This window comes from Poeciliopsis prolifica, unplaced genomic scaffold (assembly GCF_027474105.1).
Source record: "Poeciliopsis prolifica strain line A6 unplaced genomic scaffold, Auburn_PproV2 SCAFFOLD051, whole genome shotgun sequence".
Classification (NCBI taxonomy): Eukaryota; Metazoa; Chordata; class Actinopteri; order Cyprinodontiformes; family Poeciliidae; genus Poeciliopsis; species Poeciliopsis prolifica.
In genome coordinates, this window is record NW_026562426.1 from 1,820,032 (window position 1) to 1,840,684 (window position 20,653).

General features: G+C 38.0%; 1 protein-coding gene across 1 annotated transcript; it reads right to left on the reverse strand.

The window, feature by feature from the left end:
* Nucleotides 1-7,259: 7,259 nt before the first annotated feature.
* On the reverse strand, nt 7,260-19,937 carry rce1a (Ras converting CAAX endopeptidase 1a). Its single transcript, XM_055058677.1, has 8 exons — nt 19,647-19,937; nt 18,856-18,958; nt 17,659-17,742; nt 16,756-16,834; nt 15,243-15,410; nt 13,719-13,790; nt 13,563-13,625; nt 7,260-12,598 (listed from the first exon to the last, which is right to left on the reverse strand). Exons 1-8 carry the CDS (start codon nt 19,784-19,786, stop codon nt 12,369-12,371), a joined length of 939 nt encoding a protein of 312 aa, XP_054914652.1. The 5' UTR covers nt 19,787-19,937; the 3' UTR covers nt 7,260-12,368.
* Between the last annotated feature and the right edge of the window lie 716 nt (nt 19,938-20,653).

The window sequence follows — 20,653 nt, forward strand, 5'->3', positions numbered from 1 at the left end:
CTTCAGTAGACGTAGAAAGTGATGTAGAGTTTGCTGGTGAATAAATAAATATCCTCAGATTCCAGCTGATCTGTTTCTCTTAAGCTGGCTGGAAAAATAGAGAAAGTTTTCAAGGTCAGTGCAGAGTAGGGCTGCTGTTAATGGTTACTGAAGTAACCGCATAGTCTATTAGTTATTCTGACAATAGAATAACTAATAGACAATCGAACAATCAAGTAAAATCTTCATAAAATGAAATGTAGGTAAGTACTACTAGTACAGTGGTATTAATTAGTTGTGCCTCTATAATTAGCACTTTTCTGTAGTTTCGAAAGTGAAGCTACAGAAAAGTAGCTTGAGTTCAGCTACTTTTTGACCTGGACAAAAAGTACACAAAAATCTGTAAAAAAATATATTCAATTTAGTGATAAAAGTATAAATGATAAAACAACAGGCTCACAAAAACACTTCAAAAACATGTGCATGTTCCAGTTTTTAGATCAGGACTTGACTTCAATCCATTTAATAATTGAACTTTCACTTTGCCCAGCCATTTATAGACTTTGTTTCCACGTTAGCTGTGAGATCTGACATCAATAAAAAGAATGTGGTATTCCATACATTTTCATCAGTCAATGTCCTGAACAGAATGTAAAAGTGGCCATATCAGGGGTGGGGGGGCATAGGTCATTTAGTTTTATTAACAAGAGCCAATAGCACTTAGCTCCTGTTCAGAACTCAATAGCGGCAGTGAGAGTGTTGTGCAACACAAATAATCATCTGTCCGAAACGCTTGGCACAAAATTTGAAACAGATCATTTGCCTCAAGAAATTTAAATTCAAGGTAAATTTGAGGTCAAGAATTTAATGAATCCATTTCAACGATTCATGGACTCATTCCATAAAGTGTTGAAATGGCCCAAAGAAAACCTTTGACTGAACCAAGAAAACAAAATCAAGTCATTAAAGTGGAAAACAGTGAAGTTTCAGATATGTATGGATCATTTATTCAACCAGGGAAAAATAACTGAGATCAAGACTTCTCTTTTAAGAATGACAAACATTAAGACCAAAACACACAAAAAGGAGACATTGCACAGCATTAAACATCAGGACAGCTTTCACTGGAACTGAGACATGGCTAACCATGAGACTACTATCGTATCGATGTCAAGATTTTATGTCATTCAAGACGTTATATTCCACTACCTATTATAATATGTACAATATTGTAATGTTCAATGTCAGACTCCATAATTTGGAGTTAATGTCCACAGAAAAATTTGTGAATCCACAAAAACTAACCCGCCAATTGGAAGGGTGCACTGTTTTTCAAAACCAGGAAACCTGGTGTCTAAAATAGAAATGCAGAAAAACAAATCCCTGCTTTAGTTACATGTATGCTGGGCTCTTGGTGCGGGGGGTGGAAGAGACTGGCGCTGGTGTTCAGCTGTTTGTGGGTGACAGACGGGGTCACCCTGGAGAGGTCACCCTGGAGAGGTCAACAGTCCATCGCATTGCACAATTGGAATATATGTTATTGAATTGAAATGATTTTTTGCTAAGTGCCCTGAGACGACGTTTGTTGTGAATCGACGTGGTACAAATAAACTGAATTGAAACTGAACCCAATGAAGGATCTTCAGTCAGAGGCTTTGTCAGGACTGCTTTAAGACAGACAGCTACAGGAAATTCTTCCTGAATGCACCCATCACTGTGGGTTATTGAATATTCAATCTTCTTTTGATTTTAATTCAACATTGTTTTACTTAAATTTCACTTGTGATCATATTTAGACTTCTGCCTCTCACCATGTTGGCTGATTTGTCTCTGTTAGAACATTATGTCCTCATAAGGACACAGACACATGTACACTTTTGCTGTATGCTACTGTGGGAAGTTAGAAAGAGACCCCATCTCTGTGTCTCTCTCTCACACACACACACACACACACACACAACACACACACACACACACACACACACACACACACACACACACACACACACACCCCCACACACACACACACACACACGCATACACACACACAGCTATTATTGTCACTGTGGAAAAGTTGTTGGATTGTTTTTCCTTTCAGTTGAAGATGTGGACTATGTGTGCCTCTAAACTGGATGCAGGTTTGTTTCTTTAACAAATCAATTTAGAGGCAAATAAGAGGAACTAAAAAATATCATACACTAATGTGCAAAAACAGACATTAAAAGGGGCCACATGGCAGAGTGGTGGAGCTGTTAGAGGCAGCGGTCCTCAGCACAGCGATCCCCTATTTGATTCCCAGGATGCACGCATTCTCCATGTTCATCAATGAATAAAGATCATTAGCACAAGTAAAACAAAATAAAAAATTTAAAAAATTAAATGAAAATAACTGCTCTGACAAAAAAAAGTGGTATCATGTAACTCTTAATCAGTTCGAACCTCTGCAGTGCACTCAGAGGCTCACAAGCTGTCATGTTTCCAGCAGCTTTAATGGTCTCTTCATAATGTGTGCTTCTTCTCAAAGCCGTTCATCATCATTCTCTGGGATTTGTCGGATATTTTAAAAGTCAGACGAAATTGTCAGTTTTTTTTTTCTTCGCATAAAAGACACAACCAACTGAAAATCTAAAATTCTGTTTTCATTTCAAACCTTTTTCTGGTTTTTATTATTACTTTTAGAGACTTTTACACCTTTGCTCCTGTGCAGAGAGGCAATCACAATGTTCTACTGTCTTTTATCCACTTGGCAACTTGCTGGTATTTTAGGCAGAAGCAACACATTCTGCAGTTATGGACTGGAATATTAGAACCAATACGAGTCAATATAAAAAATATTTCTCTTTAACAGAGCGTCATTGAATAATGAGTTGTTTAATATATTGGCCCTCTATGTGTTACTCCTCTGTGTTCAACCAAAAGTGTTCTCATGCTCCAGTCGTGCCCTTCCCCAAATAAAACAGGAAGTTTGGGGTTAGACCATCAGAGAGAGGGCAGACGAGAAGGGGAGGGGGCCGATGTGGTGCTGAGGGAACTGGGGGGGTTTGGATGAACAAACCCCCCCAGTCCTCTCACGGAAAGTGAGTGAGTCAAACAAGAAGAATTTTAAGGGACATAGTGTAACTGATTGTTTGTATCAAACCACATGGGAGCAGCTATTTCTCAGCGCCGGTTTATTTTTAGGATTCTTTTAACGGATCTGAGTTTAGCAATAATAGCCCGAAGAAACTTTGCCTAAAATCTGCACATATTTCTGCACCAGAACAGTCGGGCCGGATGAAAACGCCATCCCGAAAAAGACGAAACTGTGATTAGCCACAGCTGGAGAAGTTCACATCGAAAACAAGAGCTAAACAAACAGGGAGGCGAATGGGACGACATCAAGAAAAATAAAATCACGTGATGTGAAGCTTACCCCCCTGCTGAAGAGAAACAGCCATTTGATATACAGTGTTTATATTCTTTCAGATTTGCAGAGTCCATAAAAATGTACTCACCCATTAAATGTTTGACCTCATTTTTATTGCCTTTACAAATCAATCGTGATCAACAAAATTTAACTTTTTGGACAAAAGAAAAGAAACCTCATGATATCGTAAAATTTAGCAGATTGACCTTTGGCAGAAGCCACAGCACAGACTGGATGGGTCCCATTCAGGACCCTGCTGCCCAGTCAGACCCCTGCTGCCCCATCGGGCCCCTGCTGCCCAGTCGGGACCCTGCTGCCCCATCGGGCCCCTGCTGCCCAGTCAGACCCTGCTGCCCATCGGGCCCCTGCTGCCCAGTCGGGATATTTGTCACTAGGCATCAGTTTCTACGGAACAAGAAAGTGTTTTTTCCCTTGGAGTTTCCTCACAGAAGAATTGTGTTCCCTCACACTAAATATTTTTTATTATTATTTATAGCAAATAACTTTAAAGAACCTCGTTGAAAATGTATTTATATATTCTTAAGTCTTTGATTCATAAAACTGAAAATCCATTTATTACTCTGTATTCATGTTTGTTTGCTGAGCTGGAACTGTGGGTGAAAATCGCCTTTTATTAACCAGACCACCAACAAAAAAAAAGAAGTCACCATCAAAACTATCAAATGATTTTATTATCCCATGAAAATAATTAAAAAGCTTTCCAAATAGTTTGGATATATTGTTTCTTTCTTTCGTTGCTTACAGAAAGTTTCTGTTTAAGTCCTAGAAGTGATGGGAAGAGGTGGAGCGCTCATGTTGGTCCCGTTTTGCATTTTTCACAAAGGTTTGCAGTGCCTTTGTATCCTAGTGGAAAACGCATTAAACTTCAAAATATCTCACTAGTGAGATATTGACATACATCAAAAAAAAAAAAAAAAAAAAAAACTTACAAAAACGATGGAATGACTAGATAAAGTCAAACAGAAACAGTAACAGCAGGTAAAGCACAAATGTAAACTGCCACGTCTTTTGTCCCCAAAAGTTCTTGTCTGGGTGACTCTGGTGATCGTCCACATTTGCCCTCACGATTCCTTCACTCTGCTTCTACACAGTGAAATTCTGAATTGTCAGAATTGTTCAGTGTGTGTTTTACCCTGCAGAGGGAGGCTATATGTGCTACTGAGACATATCAGTTGATGAGTAGCTTAACGCGCCGCTTCTTTTCCCCGCCACTGCCGACTCACACATTCCTTGCCAATCTCTCCACACTTCTACAGCTAAGAGTGTTATGGATGCTCAGCAGTGCGTTCTAAACACAGCAACTATTCATTTATTTTGAACAAATGCAAAGTAAAAATAAGAAAACATTTTTTTTATTAAAAACAATTGGCATGCAATTGTTTTTTAAAAAAACATTCTGTGTTTTATTGTTCAGGACTTAAAGGTGAAAGCTTTGAATCATTGATTATTTTACCAAAAAGCTAGGATTTAAATTTTGGTATCTTTCTACAAGTAGAAGATACCAGATCTTATGAGTTCCTGCCCATCTCAGTCTCATCGACTATAAATGTTTAAACTTTTTCTCCAAACACCAGATAAACTTCTATTATTTTAACCTTACATGACACTTAAATCTCACTTTCTCCTCCTTAAATGTACAATTATTTATGCATTTTAAATTTTTGGTCTTTGAAACACACCTTGTACAACATATAAGCTCCTCTTTTTTAATCTGGTTTACATTTGTCTTTTTTTGAACTCATCATTTAATCCATCCCATAAATCTATGACACACACTAACAAAAACAGTTTTTGGTTGTTCAGATACAAGTTTTTTTTTTGTGTGTATGTTTTTTTTTTTTTTATGTCCTTCTCTTTCTGTCACAAAACATATTTTCTATGTTATAAACATTTGAAGAAAATCAAAGAGGGAGAGAGAGCAACACTAATGATGTTCAGTTCTTCCCTTGTTTAAAGCACAGAACCATTTGGGTTTAGCTCAGTGTTCATAGGTTGGTCAGTAGCTCCCATCACAAAGTGCTCAGTTCATTTACTGGGCCTGGAATAACATGTCATGTAGCTCTAAGATTAAATGAGTGGAGGTGGAGGAAAACTGTGGGCCTGGATTACAGAGAGAACCTGTTGTTTCTTCAAAATGTAGAGAAACTGTTCATTACGTGTCAAAATATTAGGAGAAATGTGTAAAAATGACCATGACAGTCAGCTGTATAAAAAAGACATTTATTTACAAATGTGACTTCAAATGCCTCACAAAAAGATTGTCATATTCAAATGTTGTTCTACAGTCCCAAACTTGAACTGTGCAAAAAGAACCAAGTCAGCATAAAATACATGCACATATCTGTACAGATTGTCATCAAAATAGATCTGATTACAAAACATAGTCCTCGTTAAAAACACCTCTGAATTCCTTTTACCAAGCGTCTCATTTATTTATTTTTAAACGTCTTGAAAATTAATATATTTCATTTTTCTTCCTCTTGGTCTTCTATATGAAAATAGTGAGATGCAATATAGCTGCAGTTTGTGTAGAACGTCATCACTTTTTTTTTTCGTTGCCTCTTCCACATTTTTAGCAGCAGATTCTCAAAAATAATTAGCAGGTGACATTTCATTTTCTACAACAGTCGACAAAAATCCAACCAAGTGCTTCAGTGAGATCAGCAGACAATGTCATGATTTTTTTTGTAGTCAGAGGACATGTATGAAACTGACACAGTGGCTCATATATTTAGTAGAATCGCACAAAAGATGGCTATGTTTTATAGTAGCGGAGGGGCACTGAAGGGAGGGGGAGCTGCTCACCAGACAGGGCCAGGTTCTAGAAAAGAGGCCTGAGTTGCAGGGAAGTTCCTGATATTGTCCACTTCCTAACAGAAGTAGTTTGCAGAAGCTTTAGTGGGTCATTGTACAGGGTGAATCTGGTGAAAACAAGACTTTCGCTAATATTTCTGTACATCTATGAACTGACATTATTACATCCACAGAAAAGTGATAATGTCTGCGTCATGTATCTGCGTTTCTAAAGTTTCACTCAAATTAGCCTCCAAACAAAGTAATTTTCTGCATAAGGATCGACTACGGAGCAACAGTACGGTCAGAAGTTTCTGCTAACCATGTTTTTAAAACTCGGCGTGCGCTACATTCAACAAACCAGTTTGATTTGGAGCTATTACGCGACAAATTAGGATCTATTGACTACTTCTCATCAACAGAGTCAATTTTACATACATGCTCGTATAGTTAAACCCAAAATGACTCGTATCTGAAGATGTTTTGAAGCTGCAGTGTGTAACTTATAAAAACTGTTTTATACATATTTGTTTAAGCTTCCATAATGTGGAAGAAAAGGACAGATAATCTGTGAAAGAAAAATAAATTGATCTCCTCCCTTAGCTGTTAATGCCATCTGAAGGAATGGACCAACAGAAAACCACCAATCAGAGCCAGGAGGAGGGACTTAGTGCTGTCAATCAATCTAAGAAGAGCATTGCAAAACTAACTAATGGTGGAGAAAGAACTTAGCATTATGGGAAAACCATTTGTCCGCCGTCATCGGTGACCAACTTAACTAGCTCTAGCATTCATGACACGCTCTGCTAACAAGGAGAAGCTGCACTGCAGCAGGCAAAAAGGCATAACTGACAGCGTTAATGGTGCGTTCGCACCAAACTCGTTTTGCGCGTTGGATTACAGTCAAAGTCGAGGCGGGTCCAGGACACGTTGCATCGTCTTTGGAGTGTTTTAAGTGTTTGACACGTCCAACAAATAGGCCGGCAACAGAAAACCACGGCTAGAGCGATTTTGACGCTCTTGCCATGCTAGCCCTTGTCCACATAGCCCCTGAGTGTAGCCCCTGAGTGTAAACCAACGCGCAAAACGTGTTTGATGCAAACGCACCATCGTTTGCATTTAAAGTGCACATGCCTTGAACTTGAAGCATTGGATGCATTTTTGGCGCATGTAATGCGTTTGGTGTGAACGCACCATAAGACCCTCCACCTGTCTCTGATCAGCTGCTTCTAGTTAGCATCGAGAGGATGCAGAGGACCTCAACTTCTTCACATACCATACTCTCTCAACATAGTGACTTTTCCAACAAATATGTAAAAAACAAAAAACAAAAGGTATTACAGTTACATACAGCAGCAATAAGATTTAAAGCTCTCTTTATTTTACAAGAATGTGTCTTCTGACTGGCGCTACTAACACTCTGAAGTGACCCAGAAAGGTGAGACCTAAATCAGACAGCTAATGATGAGGCTGATGGCAGGTAAACCTTCGAATGTCAAAGACCTGGAACTCATCACATAAGATTCATCAGAAAAAAGATCTGTAGAAACTTTTAAATTATTCTAATGTCAAACAGTTATTTGTGACTTATTACATAGAAGAGTATAGAAAACGTAGAAAAAGAGCATAGGAAACGTATGCAAGGGCTGGGGGTTAAAGGGTTGGTTTGGCGTTTTTGAAGTGAGATTCTGTGAAGTTATTGTCAATATTTTCTCTACCTCTAAAAAAAAACTATTGACATTAAAATGTTAGCTGTGGTATCTGTGAGCTCAGCATATGTACATCATTTGTTTTAGCTGATTAACAATTTAACTCTCAAGCTAAAAATGTTACATCGTTAGTGTGTGTTGGTGTTAGCGTTGCATTATTAGTCTACACTTCACATGATAGAACTGTTGTGCTTATTGCTGTTTTGTGAAGTAAAACATGCTTTGATGCAGCATATCTCCAACTCGTAAGCTTTCCCTCCAAGGATGCTTGTACTGCTCAACAAGCTCACTGGTATTTGACACCATGCCTGACTACCATTAACAATAATAACTTCGCAGAATACTTCAAAATCAAACCTTCAACCTGCTTTTTCCAATCCAGAACCACAACACATTTCTGACATGGCGCCCCCAAAGAAAGAAGCCACTGTTCCAAAGCAGACGTCACTTTGGGCTAAAACTTGCAACTGCCCACATAGAAAATCTAAATATCTTCTAGAGAAATGTTTTTCATTCAGGTGAGACAAAGACCGAGTTGCTGTAAGACGTTGATGCCAGTCTTTCAAACGTAGCAGCACGACTGTCCCGTCTGTCAAGCACGGTGGTGGTAGGATTATGTTGAGCGTCAAATTGTTCGCGATCACTGAGTGGAATGATGAAGATGGAGGATTGCCTCCAAATAATTCAACTGAACCAAAATCCAACTGGTAGATTGTTCAACATGGGCTGTTGTGGTGAGTGACAGTAAATCTAACCAATCAGCTGTGGTTGGGCTTCGTTCAGCCAATCAAAGTTCAGGGTGTGTGTTGTGTGTGTATTGTAAACTTAGCACACTCAGCTACTGGTTGCTGTAACCATGGCAGCTTAATGTGGCATTTCTGGTATTAGATTAGATTAGGTATTAGAACACCAAGTTTGGAATATATGTTAAACATCAGAGCAGACTGTTTTCTTCTCTCTCTCAATATTTAGAATTCCATACGAGAGTCAGGGGGGTTCTTTGTCTGTGTGCCCTGAAATGATTCATTCCCAGTGCAGTAGATGTAAACCTTTGACCCTCCATGAATTTGCAGAGCCTTTGTTTCAATTAGCTGCCAAAGCACAAATTAGGTCTGGCACTTCATCCGTCCTTTACCTGAACTCACTGCCTGAACAATGCCCTCACAGTACTTCAAGCCACAACATGACTCATAACACATGATTGAGTAAAAATAATTCTGTTACGCAATCAATTTATTGATCATAAACATCAATCTTCTTAGAAATGTCCTGCCTCCCAGCTGCCTAATTTCAAATATTGCCAAGCGTAAGGTCTTGCTGAAGTGATCGACTGATGCAGCTGATGTTCTACAAGACAGTGCAAAGATATTATTGAGGCAAGACTGGGCACACACACGCGTCCGCATTCACACAAATTTCTTAATTATAGCTTTTGTTCTGGTTTGTTTTTGCCCTTAACCACATCAAATTTGCTCAAGCCTATCGACTGAGCTACAAACCAGTGGCGGACCACCAAACTGCTCAATCTGATGTGCCAAAATGCACCATCAGTTTGAAACACAACTTCTACTTTTATTGTTAATACAAAAGTGGACAAACCCGTCCAAACAACACACTGTTCAAGTTTCGCTGCCATATTGGTTGGACTGAAATGCCACTGGTTTCTACCGAGTACTAGCACGTTCTCTGAGGAACACAAAAGACATTTATTTTTTCCACTTGCAGTTGTCTGAGTTGTTGTTAGTCGGCGTTAATGAGTGATTATAGTTTAAGAACTGAGCTCAGTTCACGACCAGTGGACTTGCAGAATGTGTTGAGACGATTACACCTTCAACATTTTATTGGACAATGTTTCTAACTCATTGAGAAGTTTTCATTGGAATTCAACCATCTAAAATGTTTACACTGTGAGCTCACACGTGTTCGTATTCACATGAGTTTGGATGAAGTTACTTCAGATCCGTAAATTCAGTCTTGCACTTCTCTGTTTCCACCAGTCTGTGTTGCTAGCAGTCAAAAATAACTTGTTGAAGTTGAAAGGTAATGTTAAGGTGTTATCCTGGGTTGAGAACTTGCTGATCATGTTCTAATGATCAGATGAAGTTGTTCTCATGTTTCACAAACTGCTCTGGGCCTCTAACATTCAACCAACCAGCACTGGATACTGTCTAGAGATATTTGAAGGGAAACTTTGCTGCTTTCGGCTGCACAAATATAGCAGACATAGCAATGCTGCACTCTTGAATTAGTAACTGCCTTTCTTCCCCCAATTGGCTTCTATAGGATTGTTTCACGGATTTTAATAAAGGGAAAGGTTGTGGGACATTCACATTAAATTTTCTATCTAGAAGGAACAACCATTACCACAAAAATATTTGCACTCTTCAGTGCCAACTGAAGAGTGCAAATATTTGAATCTCCCAAGCCATTAAATCATTTTAATATTAGCAATGCACCACAAAACCCCCAAAGTACCAGAGTAAAACCTGTTAAATGTGCATACTTATTGTCAATAAATTGACTGTTTTGGAACATTTAACAAGATGCTTGAAAAGAATAAAATAAATATTTAGTTGAAGCTTTACCAAACTTCTAAGTATCCTATCTTAAGCATGACACACTTTATGAGCAGTACCAACTTCTGGTGATAGAAAATATGAAGATGAATAGAATTCTATTATTGCAAATGAAAATCAGACAAAAAGAAAAAGCAGAGATTCTGAAACTATGTGACGAACTTGCTGTGCATGGAGATAACTAGCTTAGCTACTGAATGTGTCTAAAGGCGAAACATGCAGAGAGAAACAACTGGAACCATTCTATCATCCATGTTCATCAGCAAAATGACTCAACTACTGCCACCTAAAATACATATAGTCAGGTAACTGTACAGTCATGAGTACCTTTTGAACCTCGAAGCAGACGTTAAAGATGCAGTATGTGACTTCTGAGTTATATTTATAGAAACTGTTACCATCTTGGGACAACATGAGTCAAATAATCTGTGAAAAGAAAACAAATCTAACTCCTCTGCCTTCTTCCAGCGCTAATGAGACACAGCCAATCAGAGCCAGGAGGAGGGTCTTAGCGCTGTTATTTACGCTCATATACACATCGCTCATTCCCCCACTGTCTTATGCTCTCTGCTACTAAGTTGATTTCCTGTACATTTAGCAGCGCAAACTCGAGCTGGACTGAGAGCACTAAGCCCCGCCTCCTGACTCTGCCCAATTATTTTTGGTGCATTTCTTCTGATGGCAATAGAAGCACCGGGAGGAGGTGACAGAGATAATCTTTTCACAGATTATCTGTCTCATACTGTACTGTCATAGCATGGTGACAGCTTTTACAACTTTAAAAAAGACTAGCTTTTTATTTGTAAAAGTTTCACAGCTCAGATTTCTGTATTAAAATTAACTTTAATTGATCCAATGAACTATTCCAATATTAAATGTCATGTTTTCATTAACTGTAAGTGAAATATAATCATAATTAAATGAAATGAAAGGTTCAAAACTGTATGTAATTTATGTAATGCGCTTCCTCCAATTGAGTTATTGAAATAAATGAACTCTTCAATGATACTAACATTTACTGAGTATGACTAAACGTAGGACATATTAAAGATTGAACCTTCACTTTAAAAACAAAGTGGAAAAAAAAAAAAACGTGATGCTAAAAATCAAACCATGAATATAAAAATAAACTAGATATCTTGCAGCATATTCTATCAATGACAACATTTCTGTTCCTGTACTTCAGTGCAGCTACAGCAGTACTGATTCTTCCAGAAGGTTCACACAGCCAGAGATAACAGAAACCCTGCTGAAGATGTCAGATTGCAGTCAAAAGGGAAAGTGTAGCTCCTAACAAGTAGCATAAATTCTGGATCAGCCAACAAAACCTGGACCTGCTTTAGATCCTCCTGTGACCCGACTCATACAGCAGAGATGAAGGCCAAACCTGATCATTACCATTTGTTTGGTTGTCCGAACGGATCAAGATAACGGCTAAATAAAGCATCTGATTACCTCACAGACCTGAAAGCTGTATAATAATAATAAAAAAAATAAAAATAAAAAACTGGAAAATTTCCCCAAATAAGCCTTTGCTAAGTTTGACTCAAAGTTTGTGGAAGCACATAAAAAAAACATGAGTTATGAAGATAATTTGAGTTCCGGTTAATAGGTCAGTGAAGGAACAGAACGTTCCCCAGAACATTAACCTTAGTTTCAACACATTCTGAGATGTGACCGCCTTTTGTATAAAGGAAACCATAAATAACGCTTAGTTAGAAATTTGGCTCATTATAACCCCTAAAACCTGTCAGCACTGTCCAGTCAATTTGTAAAGGACATCAGCGCCAGTTCACCGTTAAAACATACCAAACCCTTGATTGCCTAAATATTAAACAGCAACAGGACAAAAGCAGATATGCCTGTGTAGGCTGAGAAAGGGGGTCAGGAAAAACAGAGAGAGCTGGGGGACGAGGTGAGGGTACAGACCGGAGTAGGGACGCCATAGTAGGAAGGGTTTGTTAAAGGAAAGAGCAGCATGAAAAAGAGAAGAACTCCCATCAAGTAGGATGATAAAATGGCGAGGCGTTGGGGGTGCTCCAGTGCAGTGCTGATGGCTGGGAAACCCATGTAGTTACAAAAGGAGTGACAGAGAACCGGACCAATCAGGTGACCTGGAAAAGACAGAGATAGAGAGAGAGAGAGAGAGAGAGAGAGAGAGGGAGGTCAGAGTGAAGAAGACGTCATGAAGACACACCATCCTTCATGGTAACTATGCAGTGCTTCCCCTTGTAAACATGGCCGTCTGCCAGGCTGAACGCCACTCACTGTTTTACTTTGAATAAACATTTAAATCCCACCATGACATTTAATATAAACTCTGTTCTGCTTCCGTCCATGTAGGTCGACACTTGAGAAGACGTTCATCATCCTAGCATGTAAATTTACACAAATCCATAGAAAATCCATCCTATAAAATAATCTAAAGATTCTCATATGTTAATGTCAATTTGTGGAGTCATTACTGTATTTCAATGTTCCTACCTTTAATAGTGTTTCAGATTATATTTTACCCTGAGCCAAATAAATATTTATTGAAAAATGCAGATTTCAAGCCATAATTGAACAAAAAAGACTCTGTAATGACCATACCTACATCTGATATATTATTATTTTTATGTCTCGTTGTCAAAAGTCAGAATTTTTTAGTTGTCTGGGTTTTCTACCAGACTGCTTTAAATAAAATTTTTTTAATTTTTCATTCACCTTTTTCATTCAGAAACACTTCCTAAGCCTGGCCTGCTGGTGTTGGTCAGAGGGTCCAGTGGCGCCGCTACATTATTTTTTAAAACGTTTTTGTTTGTTTGAAGAGCTACTGAGTGATTAATTTATTATAATAATTTACACAAATTATAATTATTTTTTTTCCATTCTGAAGTGGAAAAAAAATTGATTATTGTTTTTTTTTTTTCTGTGCTTGCCCTTCTTTTTCTTTTTTTATGAACATTGTTGGTGTTTGTTTTGTGAAGAATTGTCTTGTCATGTTTTCAAACTTCTAAAATTTTTTGAAACTTGTATTTTTTGAAACCTTTATTTATTCACACCCAGCATGTAAACGAATGATAAATGAGACCTCACCTGTTCTGATAAAGATGAATGCAGTGTAAGCTCCAAACACTGCTGTGTAGGAGAACTGAAACACTGCAGCAAACCAGAAACGCAAACATTTCATCAGAAGATTATTCTTTATGTTTGGTGATGCTAATAATCAGTATAAACGAGGTCACCTCTTACCTGCTGAGAAGAAAATTCCTGACAGCGTGCCCTGTCTGAACCTCAGCAGCTCTATGACATGGTGAAAATGAGCTGAAATAGAGGCCATAGAGAACAGTTACAACTGTAGCAAAAAATATAGAATTTATGACAGACACCAGAGACACCAGCTGATGGGTCTAAAATGCAGAAAATACAACAATCAGCTGCTGACAGATAAACTCTTCTCTTCTGTTTCCTACAGAGATGACCTGATGGAATACAAAGAGCAGTTTGCAAATGTTGATTTCATTTATAAATGGTAAAAAAACAAAAAACAACAACAAAAGGAAACATACTAATTTGGTCTCGTAGGAAAATGTAATTCAGTGGTGCCAGCCTGTTCATCCGAGGCAGGTTTGCTTACAGAGAAGCAAACAGTTGGAAATTCAAAGTGCCTTAAATTATAAACTCAAAAAGGAGACAGGATTTAATAATTAATCTTACAATGGCCTTAATATGTAGAACTACCAAAAGCATTGCATAGATAAAACAAATGTTAATTTACAGACACTACAGGAAAGTTTACATTGAAATAAGAACATTAGGGCCGACTGTAAATTTAAAGAGCAGAGGAGTGTGAAGACTTCACTCTGCCCCAGTGTGCTTTACAGATCAAAAGAATGTTAAAATCTAGAATTTGACTGAATATGTGTCAAATCTATACAGTCAATACAGTTGCATCTCGTCAGAGCTATGTTTAACCAGCAGCCTGAGAATCGACCTTTAGTAACCTCACACCCAGATTACTAATTACCAAATGACACAAAGTAGTCCCTGCCGCCTGTTTGAGACCTGAATCAGTCTTAAACAATCCTGCCTGTTTCTTCAGTATGTTGTGATCAACTGTGTTAAATAAAGCACAGAGATAACAGAATATCAACAGACAAATTCTAGAACTATTGTTGTTCAAATTTACATCATTTGACACTTTTACCATGAAGCCAGCTAACTAGATAGCTTTGTTTTTCCTTGTAGAAAAATTGGTTTGCAGCATTGAAAGCATAAACATTCATATAAAAGACATACACAAACATAACATAAACAATGAATAAATGTAACATTAACAGCAAAGAAGTTAAGTCTAAATAATTTATATTGTTTTACTGTTTCATGATTTATTCACTTGTGGTGTGCAAGAAAATTGTGTCCTGTTATGGGGGAATCTAAACCCTGACTGGCTTAGATTCCCTCTTCTGGTGGAGAAGAAATTTCTTTTTTTATTTTTTATAGTTACTCATTGTTGTTGTATCTACATTTGGTTTCTTGAGCTCCTGTGGAAAGTGACTTGAATGAAGAAAGTATTTCCTATCCGTGGCTCCGTGGTTGCATCTATGGAGTTCACCTCAACGCGGATCCTATTCACCACCTTTCACTTTCACCTTTCACCACCATCCTATTCACCACCTTTCACTTTCACCTTTCACCTTTGCAAAAAAAAGAATTATGTGTCGTGTGCGATTCCCCCTCATGCTTGCCCAGAGTTTGCTGCTGAGTTTTACTCACCCACTCCAAAAAACAGAGGGCAGGTGAAGATGGCAGTGGAAGGACCGGCACACGGCACCAGCATGGGCAACATGCAGGCTCTGAACACCAACTCTTCCGTCAGTGGTGCCACCACTTGATTCCTCAACCAGCGCATGTCGCTGAGGCACAGCGTCCAGAAGCACGGGTCTTTAACGAGAGGCAAACCAGAAGTGAAAGCTCTGCTGCTGAAAAGTCAACGCAAAATGTTTTTCTCCACAAATTAAATTCATTTGTAAGTTTATTTACAAATGAACTAACTGATGCATCAAAAAGGCTTGAAACAGAGATTCACCAATTTTTGTCAGTTTTGTAAAATTCTGATCTGCTGATACAAATTTCAGCCCAAATCAACAGCCCTTCCTGTTATTGGTCACTGGTCAAGAGCCAAAAAATTGTCAAGGGTTTTTCAACAGTTTTAGGGTCATGTTGATGAGCTGAATCCTAAAATCACATTGGTTTTGCTCAATCAGGTCAACTTTCAATAAATTCAAGTTTGTAACATTGAATTAATACATTCTGTTAGAAAACATTTTTCTTTCTCCTAAAACCTTTTGGGGATGAGAAATATTAACAGAAATGAACTGATAATGTCACAAAAATGGAATCGATTTAGTTTGAAGATCAAATTTCTCTGAATCAAATTAGGATACAAAACCTGACCTGATTGGAGAAAATAGATTTCATTTTTGGATTCAGTGTTGCAAAATAGTCATAATTCAGTTGAAATAACAGACAACTTCTAGAAAATATTTTTCTGTAACTAAGTGTTGTTATTTAGTATTGGAGCAGATGTGATGACACTGTTTTAGTGCAACACAAACCATCATGGTGCAAAGAAATAGCTCTACATTCTCTGAGGGAAGCCATATTGACCACATAGAGAATGCAGAGAACTATTTCATATTTTAGTTTCTGCACTGTAGGAACTAAAATATCTAACTCAATATTAAAACTATTTCTCATGTAAGAGATTATAATTTTATGAAACCCAGATTGGTATTAATCTAAAATGTTTTCTCATTCCAGTAAACAGACAAAAAACAAAAACACTTTTTCTTGTTCAACGTAAAAGATAATTTACCTGAAACCATGTAACTACTGTATTTGGCTAAAGGAAATTTGAGCTTGCTTTCATCCCCCATCCACAGGATGTTTAAAATGGGAAGAGACCAATAATATTTTAAGCAATAGATTAAAAAGAGCCAGTTATTATGTTATTAAATGTTATAAATATCCAGAAAATGAAGCAGTATAATTAAAGTATGAAGCGCAGCCATATTTATAAAGAATGTGGATAAAAAATTGGCAACAGATCAACTGGGATGTTCAACTGTAACATGAATGTGCAAAAAACAGAGCTGGCGCCAATGTTTCAGAAACAAAGAGGCAGTTAGTTAACTCCTTAATGTGTGTCAGAGTAGGTAGACAAACCAAAGTTTAAAATGAAATTCTTGTTTATGCAGAAAAGCAAAATGAAAGCTTCTGGACTCACCAAGCACCACGCGAACACCATCTATGAAGCTCCAGGGACTGTCCATGGACAGCTGCATTAGTGGGCCCAGAAACAGGACCTGCAGGAATAAACACAGCATCAATTCAGTTTCATACACAAAACACCAGACTTACATTTGGACAGTTTCTCCCACCCACTGACTGCTCCTTAGGAGCTGAAACAGGTTTAGGTTAAAGGAAAAACTTCTTCACTTTTGGTGAAAAGGCAACACTGTCGAAAGTCAACAGAGTATATATAAAGGAAATCATTCATTTGAGGGTGATCACCTCACAAAGAGCAGAGGTGTTGGTAGTAAGAGATTTTCTTCAAGAGTTTCACAGCGATAAATAAAAGCATGCACAACATAAAATAAAGCAAACTCAATAAACATCAAACATTCTAAATATTGGCACTGGTATGACTACATTCACAATGTTCACAATGTGAACGTACCAAAAAAAAGGAAAAAGAAAAATCCATAGACACACCATACAGTCAACAGCTGTGAAAACCAAAAACAGACATTACATTTTGTCAAGTGCCATCATTAAAATCATCAATACACTTACAATATGCTTGTTAATGTTCCATTTGTTATGATTCAAAAGCATAACAAATGCTCTCAACAGGTGGGATTTTAGTCTAGATTTAAAGGAACTCAGTGTTTCGGCTGTTTTTCAGTTTTCTGGAAGTTTGTTCCAGAATTTGCCATCTCCTCAACACACAGACATTAATATATAAACGGGTGGCAAAAAAAGTAAGTACACCCTTTAGAATGGAATCAGTTCATCATGAATCTAATAATGAAATAATTAGTATTATTGTATGTGGTGGATTTTCTGTTGTTATTAGGATTCAACTTCAGCATTTTTCAGAATGGATTCAGTGGGGATGACTTCTTACCATAGTCAGCAGCAGAGGAAGAACAATTGCAGGAATAAAACCTTCAAGGCGAATCCCCAGGAGGGCCAGCAATGGTGAGACAGTCTGACATAAACACATAACAAAGGTACAGTGAGGATAAAAACAGTATTTACTTAAACATGTGCCACTTTTGCCTAATCAGCTGACATTAAGGCAGCTGATTAGGCAAAACTATTCAAAACAAAATATTTCAAAGCAGTCTTACATCAGGTCGATGAAGGTATTAGCGGGAAACCAGAGAGAGCGCATGTGCGCACAAAAAATGTGCAACGCCATATTTTACGCACAAGACGTCATGTTTAAAAATGAACTTTGCATCAAAGTTTGCGTAAATATACGCACACTTTTTCGCTGGTGTGAAAATGTGCGGCAGCCACGCAAACTTTTTCTTTGGCAATATCAAACGAAAAAGCGTCAAAACTCACCTAAATACACTGAAATCTGACTATATTTTATGTTATTTACACCAAGAAGTTTCAAACTCAATGTTTCTTCACGATGTTAATATTTTATTCTTTAAACGTAAACGATGAAACTGAACCGCGTTTTTCCTCAGACAATAACGTAACACTCACACACAATAAAGAAAATAAAAATAAAAGGATGTGAAAACCTCACTCGAGTGCAAATAGTACTATTCTTCAGTTTTTGTCTCATAAAGATTGGTCTGTGCGTCAAAGTGCATGACATGCATGTATGGGGTCATTTCACTCTGACTGAAAAAGAAAGCAGGGTTGGATCAGCAGAAATGACTGAATAGTACACATCTTAGCTATGTTTTGATCATGTATGTCAGGCTGTGTATAAATATCTGAACCACATGCCAGAAAAGTTACTGCTTTACAAAGAAACTGCACCGAATTGTAGCCACAGCTCACATGTATGGGTTTGGACCCAGTTTGATGCATTAATCTTTAATTTAACTATCAGGCATATATTGTAATAATGACAAAACCTGCAATATGATGGGATGTTATACAGATCAAGAAATTAAATAAAATCAACTTTTTTTAAATGAAAAAATGATTTTCTTTTGAGGAATGCTTGGAGATATTTGGCACATATGTATATATGGATATATTTCAGTCCAGTTAATTTCTGCCATTTCAGCTCTCTGTAAAAGACTGAATCCCCAGAATACACCATTCATTTGAACAAAGTTTGTTTTAAACTCACCTTGACTGCAGTGAATTCTCTCCATGCCCAAACAAAGAGAGGCGACAGACCCGACACGACCAGGACGCTGGTGAAGCGTCTCTTTATCACCGCAGGATGATCCCTGAAGGCAGAGGAAGGCATGAGGGTCAAAGGGCACTAGTGGGATTCAAAAATGGGAGCATTTCTAAGACAGACAGTCTCTGATAGTGGAGGAAGTATACCTTGTCTGGTGGTTGTTTTTCTAAAGACCGATAGTTTGCTTTGTGACGAAAGAAAAACTGGATCTATATTAAAACAGTTCAATAAGCTAAAGGGAGCAGCTGACAGGACGCAAGTAAATCTATGAACAATCAGCTTTAGAAAGCCTCAGTAACAACAAATCTCCATTTCTAAACTGCTTCAGCTTTATTGTCATGTTGTTGAATAGGTGACAAACTATCACAATCCTTCACTTGACACACATTTTCTTTCAAGTACCTAATGAAGCACAAAATGTGATGTTAAGCAGTGAACTAAAAGGGACAAGGAACAAAACAGAAAAACTCAAGCCACAGAAATATGGGCTACTGACAAGGTTTATTGGGATGTTTTCCAGATAGAGAGGGGATGGATGGAGGTAAAGAAGAAAATTGAGAACATATTTTTTGTTTTGTTTTGACAAGTCTTACAAACTAGTTTTAATAGATTTCGCCTTTACTGCAGAAGAGTCCAGTTCAGTTGAGCATTCTCGGCATGTTCTGGAGCAGCCGCAGCTCAGAGCAGCTAAACACTGCGGAATAGCCTTTAGTCTAATGCTTCTTAATACTCACCTGGGCAAGTCGCTCCTCCAGACATACAAACTGCCAACATAGCAGCAGGCGAGCAGGAGGCAGGACAGCACTGACAGCCAGCACAGTCCACCCGAAGCCTCTTCCGTCTGCTCTGTCACAATGCCTTCCTCCTCCGCCATGACGGCTCACACGGGTGAAGAAGGAGCACGAAGCAGAGCCCGGCTGGCTCCTGGACCATCTGGCACGCGCCAATATCAGCACAAATCAGAAGAATCTGTCAAAACTCTGTTATACCTGTTAGTTCAACTGCTAGCGATCCGGCGCTTTCTAACTGCGTCATCATTCCTGGCTTCCTTCTTTTTTCCTCGGCATGTTGTGGTTTGAGACGCCTCTGGGTTCGTTGTCGCCCCCAGCAGGTGGAGATACGTAAGTAACCCAGAGTTACAGCAGTTTGTCTGCAGCACTCTGTTAATGTGAATCAAAATGGTTTAGTTTCATTCTCTAAATTAGAATTTTACTGAAAAGTCCTTTCATTTCAGAAACTTTATCACTGTGGAAGTGACGATGGTATTACATAGATTAACTACACAGACAGGTTTCCCCAGCACTTCTTACTGTTACTTATGATGATTTAATCCTGCGTATATTAAGGGAAACATAATAATTACAATTAGAATATTACAACACATTTTTATTAGAGACCACCCCTGAGGAGATCATCTAGATTAGAAGATATGTTTAGGTGTCTGTGAAATTTCATGTGGCAGTATGATGCAATGGAATTTGAAGACATTCAAAATAAAAATACAATAAAAAAAATCAAGAAAAATGTCAGCTTTTTAAAACATGCAATGCTTAGAAAAATATCTTTGGACCAGAGGTATAGATTACCCAAAAAATTGCAGTCTATGAACTGAGAGCAGAACATTCCTCCAGGTCCATCCCCGGCATTTTTGCTTTTTCTACATTCTTTCGGTGGACTTGCTTATTTGTAGGGATCAAGTCAAGCATTGACAGCTTTGCTTTACATTCAATTTCAACTGGTA

What these genes read in the sequence shown, in the direction of transcription:
- rce1a (XM_055058677.1), bottom strand. Translation starts at nt 19,786, where the DNA reads ATGGCGGAGGAGGAAGGCATTGTGACAGAGCAGACGGAAGAGGCTTCG. An exon ending in TGGAGGAGCGACTTGCCCAG is followed by an intron (nt 18,959 to 19,646) that starts GTGAGTATTAAG and finishes CTCTGCCTTCAG; the next exon opens with GGATCATCCTGCGGTGATAA. An exon ending in AGGAATTTTCTTCTCAGCAG is followed by an intron (nt 13,626 to 13,718) that starts GTAAGAGGTGAC and finishes GGTTTGCTGCAG; the next exon opens with TGTTTCAGTTCTCCTACACA.